The sequence below is a fragment of the Arachis duranensis genome, chromosome 3 (genome assembly GCF_000817695.3).
Source record: "Arachis duranensis cultivar V14167 chromosome 3, aradu.V14167.gnm2.J7QH, whole genome shotgun sequence".
Taxonomy (NCBI): Eukaryota; Viridiplantae; Streptophyta; class Magnoliopsida; order Fabales; family Fabaceae; genus Arachis; species Arachis duranensis.
The window spans coordinates 42329724-42334588 of record NC_029774.3 but is presented as its reverse complement, the minus strand read 5'-3'; the positions used below and the strand labels follow the sequence as shown (position 1 = coordinate 42334588).

At 27.1% G+C, this 4865-nt stretch overlaps 1 protein-coding gene across 1 annotated transcript; it reads right to left on the bottom strand.

Moving 5' to 3' along the window:
• Positions 1-937: 937 nt before the first annotated feature.
• LOC107478897 (phenylacetaldehyde oxime monooxygenase CYP71AN24) lies at positions 938-3734 on the bottom strand. Its single transcript, XM_016099052.3, has 3 exons — positions 3221-3734; positions 2351-2785; positions 938-1741 (listed from the first exon to the last, which is right to left on the bottom strand). Exons 1-3 carry the CDS (start codon positions 3728-3730, stop codon positions 1118-1120), a joined length of 1569 nt encoding a protein of 522 aa, XP_015954538.1. The 5' UTR covers positions 3731-3734; the 3' UTR covers positions 938-1117.
• Positions 3735-4865: the final 1131 nt, after the last annotated feature.

Below are 4865 nucleotides of genomic sequence, written 5' to 3'. Positions count from 1 at the left end.
AAAATTTGTATATACTAATTTTACATTAAATCGATCTCAAATTATTTTGAATTAGATCAAAATAAACTTAATATCTTTTTAAGATTGGATCCAAATTTACTTAAATCTAACCTAATTCACCTGTATATAAACACCCGTAGTTAATGTAGTTGTAAAACGTGTGAAGAAGATTGAGGGGTTTGATTTGTATGCTCTTAAATCCAAAAGATTGTATAATAATATAGTAGAAAATCCCTTTATAGCCAAGTAATATAACATAATGTAGACATCTAGGTAGCTATTGAAAACATATAAAATATGTTGATGAGAAGTTTCATCCAAGAAGGATTACACATTAAGCTATATATCCATTTACCACTTGAGGTATTTAATGGTCTCAAAACTCAAATTTTTATACATATAATGAGTGCTTAATATCATATATATATAAGAGAATCATAATTTCATTTGTTTAAACAGAAGAAAGTTCAACAGTTCTCGAGATAGCTAATATGAGAATTTGATGTACCTTTCCTAGCTACTTGTCAAATCTTATTTAATATTTGGTACCAAATGGCAACTCTCATCTATAGTTATAAAATATATTTTTTATTCTTAAAATTTATTAAAAATAATTTTAAATTTTATTCTAAAGATTTTTGAATTGCATCGATGGTTAATTTTTAAAAAAATTTAGGATTAATTTAGTAATAATTTTACAAAAACAATTTTTAATACAAGCAAATTAAATCAGACATAGTTGTTATGCATTATTACTGAATTAGTGTTAAACTTTTTAAAAATTTAGCTGTCAAAGATATATTTGATGCAAATCGAAAATTTCAGGAACAAAATTAAAACAAAATAAAATTTAGAGATATTTTTTAAATTTTTGACAAATTTTAAAGACAAAAAATATACTTTAGTTTTTTTTAAGATGCTATTTCTACAAAATAAATTCAGAAATAATACTCAAAATGATCTCATCAATTATATATATGCTTGTACAAGAAGAAAACCAAACCTAGCACACCCAACTAACACACTTCATATATATTTCATCAATCTTTAATTTCAATCATTAACTTGCTAATAACATTCACATCACATTAACTAGTTACCTAGGCAAGTTTATCTCTTATTGTATAATGTATAATGTAGGTTCAAGATATAGTGGCACTTTCTTGGTTACAGTGAGCCCATAAGTCTCACTCATGTCAATATCTTTCATAGTCACACCTACACTATTATTAGGTAGTTTCCAATTAAACCAATATAGGAGATTAGCAAGAATGACTTCAGTAGAAGCAAGTGCAAATGAAATTCCAGCACATCCTCTCCTTCCAAAACCAAAGGGGACATAATGAAAATCTTGTCTTAGAAAATCAACTTGGTTTTCCTCAAATCTTTCAGGAATGAACTCTTCAGGGTTCTTCCAAATTTTTGGGTCCCTTTGAATTGCCCATGCATTTATAAATACTCTTGTTTTTGATGGAATATCAAACCCTTTTAGCTTCACATCACTTAGGGTTTCTCTAGGTGTTAAGAAAGGAGCTGGTGGATGCAACCTTAAAGTCTCTTTTATTACACATTTTAGGTACTCCATTTGATTAACATCAATTTCATCTATTTTTGATTTGCACCCAACAACTTTTCTTACTTCTTCTTGAACTTTCTTCATGGTGTTTGGATTCTTAATCAGTTCTGCTAATGTCCATTCCAAAAGTGTTGAAGTAGTGTCACTCGCTCCAGCAAACATGTCCTTCATGAAATTACAAAAACGCAAAATAATTGATTAATGTTTTGCTAGTTAGTGTTCATAACTTTTAGGAGAGATATAATTATTTATGTGTTTTTATTTATTTATTTAGTTATTGAGAGAAGTGATTTTATGATATTTTATCAGAATTTTTATGACTAAAAAGTTTAGAGTTCAATTTTCGTTGAACTTCAATTCAAAAAAAAAAATAGCATAACATAAATTATTAAAAAAAAAATTATATAAAAATTTATACAAACGCAAAAAAGACACTTATGTAAATGAGTGTATTAGAAACATAACTATTTATATATCTTTTTCATTAAATAAATATATATAAATTATAATAAAATTCAAAATTTAAATATATAAAATATTATTTATTTTAATATTTATATATGAGAAAGTTTAGGGGATTAGCAGATTTTGTAATTTTTAATCATCAATTAGCCATCAATGATGTTTTTAATAGTGGAGATTGCATCTAATGGTGTAGAATCATTTAATTTCTTTTTAATGGTTAAGTATTGGTCAAAATTGAACAAAAGTACTGGTCCTATCACTCCTCTTTATATATTATATTGTATAAAGAAGCAATTGAGAGAAACTAACCACTAAGATTGCTTTGAGATTATCATTGGTGAGTTGAAAGTCATGCACACCATCTTTTTGAACTTGGAGTAGTATATCAACAAAATCCATCTTGTCTAATTGACCCTTTTTAACATCCTCTTTCTTCATCATTTTCCTCCTATGTTCTTCAATCACCTTATCAAAGAAAGCATCTAATGCATGAAAAGTGGCCTTGAATTCTTGTATTTGGCCAGTGAGAAAATCAAGCCAACCCAAGAAAGGGAAGAAATCTCCCACACTAAAAGCAGCCAATTCTCTCATCATCTTCCTTCCAAGCTCTCCAAAGCTGCCACTACCATCTGGATTATCATACTTTTGTCCAAGAACACATCTTGACACTATGTTGTTTGATGTTGCAATTATCAACTCACTAATATTTATAGAAAATCCTTTCCTTGCACGTATGGTATCAACCTATATAACCAGTATTAGATACAATATGTTTTATGCTAAAAATTTTTTCAATATATTAAGATCGAATTCTAAATTTTTTTGTAATAGAAATTTTAATATTATATTATAAAACTAATTTTACAAAAATTTAAATTGATATAAAAGTATACATAAATTATTAAATCTCAAACATAAAAATAAATATATAAAAAGTTATTGAATAAGTAGAGAATATTAACTATTATGGACAAAATTAAATTTTAGTTTTTCATCTTAAATTTTTTAAATATAATTAGTCCTAGCATACAAGATACTCGGCAAAAATTAAATTTCTAGACTGAGTAATATATAATAAAAAAAATCTTATCAAAAAGTAATAACTAAAAAAATATATAAATGCAAATCCAAAGCATGAATAACATATATTAAAAGTATTTGTAAATCATAGGTACCAACCAATTCCATAATCTCTTCTTCACGAATGTATTTAAAAGACTTCACTCTTTTGAGGCTTAAAAGTTCGAGAACACAAATTTTTCTTTTTTGTCTCCATTCTTCGCCATAGGGTGCGAAAACGACATCGGAGCATCCATAGAGAATGATTTTTCCAGATGTTGTTTGGGGCTTGTTGGAGAAAGCAATATCATGTTTCTTGATGATTTCTTCGGCCACCTCGGCCGAAGAAACCACAATGGCTGGTGTTTGTCCCAATTGAAGGAACATGAGAGGGCCATGCTTGTTTGAGAGTTCATGGAAGGATCGGTGTGGCAGTGTTCCAAATTGATGAAGGTTTCCAATGAAGGGAAGCTTTGGTGGTGATGGTGGAAGATTTTTATTATTATTTGGCTTGTAATTTCTTCTTGTGATCTTAAGCACTAGAAAGATGCTTATGAACCCAAAAATTGTTAAGCAAAGAGTTGGATTTGGCTCATAATAATAAGCCGATTGTTTTAGTAGAAAATTCATTGCTGTTTAGTTTGGGTTTCTTGGAGTTCTCATATATTTATTTATTTATAGATAGACACCCATATTGCTTGAACACTTGAAGCAAGTCAACGAGAAACAGTAGCAAAAAAAGTCAACGAAAAATTTTAATAATATATACCTCTTGTAATATGTAATAATAAGTATTGAGTTTAGCTAATATATATTTTAAAAGTACATAATAAAATCATTATTAGTATAAATTTTTTTTATTTTAATAAATATATAATAAATCTATTAAAACTTAAATTTTATATTTTTTAATTTTTTGTTTGATTGGCGTATAGTGTGAGATAAAACAAATATATAAAGTACATAAGATTCTAAAAAATCTATAATGCCCTGATCATCTACCCTTATTACTATGCAAACTTTTCATCTACCACTACCTACTTTTCTCTTCTACCACTATTCATAACCAAAATGTAATAATCCAGATATCAAAAAATTATAATAATATCAACAAAAAATTCAATAATATTAAAAAAACCAAAGATTAATAAAAAAAGAAAAAATAAAACTTTATTTAAAAAATAAAAAAATCGAGAAAGGGACAGAAAAAAAAGAATAGAGATGGAAATGAAACATAATAGTGGAGGTTCTATACAAAAATTAACAATATAGATCTAAAATAAGACAGAAGTAGAAACAAAAAAGAGAAGACAAAATAAAGAAGGCCAAATAACAAAAATGATTAAGAATGGGAGGTGGAGATGCTATGACAATTTAGAAGGCAATCGATACGAATTTGTATTAATAATAGAGAGAATTAGAGATAATCAGAAAGAATAGGAGAAAAATTTCTAGAATTAGGGCAAAAAAAAAATTCCTATTACATTATGCCTATCTTACATTATTACATTATATTTTTATTTATAATATAATTTTTAATTAAACTAGCCTAATACTAATCGTATCATCAGTGATGTAGCTGCAGATTCACTCCAATGTCTTTTGTGTCTTCTTCGATAGAGGAAGTTTGGTTGGCAGTGAAAGGAGATGGGAAAGAATGGTGGGAAGAAGAGATAAGAAGGGTGTGAACGAGAAGAAAATAGAATGACAAACTTGAAAAATAAGAAAATAAAATGAGAATAAATTAAAATTATCAAAAAGATAT

What these genes read in the sequence shown, in the direction of transcription:
- LOC107478897 (XM_016099052.3), bottom strand. Translation starts at nt 3,730, where the DNA reads ATGAATTTTCTACTAAAACAATCGGCTTATTATTATGAGCCAAATCCA. An exon ending in AAGAAGAGATTATGGAATTG is followed by an intron (nt 2,786 to 3,220) that starts GTTGGTACCTAT and finishes CTGGTTATATAG; the next exon opens with GTTGATACCATACGTGCAAG. An exon ending in ATCTCAAAGCAATCTTAGTG is followed by an intron (nt 1,742 to 2,350) that starts GTTAGTTTCTCT and finishes AATTTCATGAAG; the next exon opens with GACATGTTTGCTGGAGCGAG.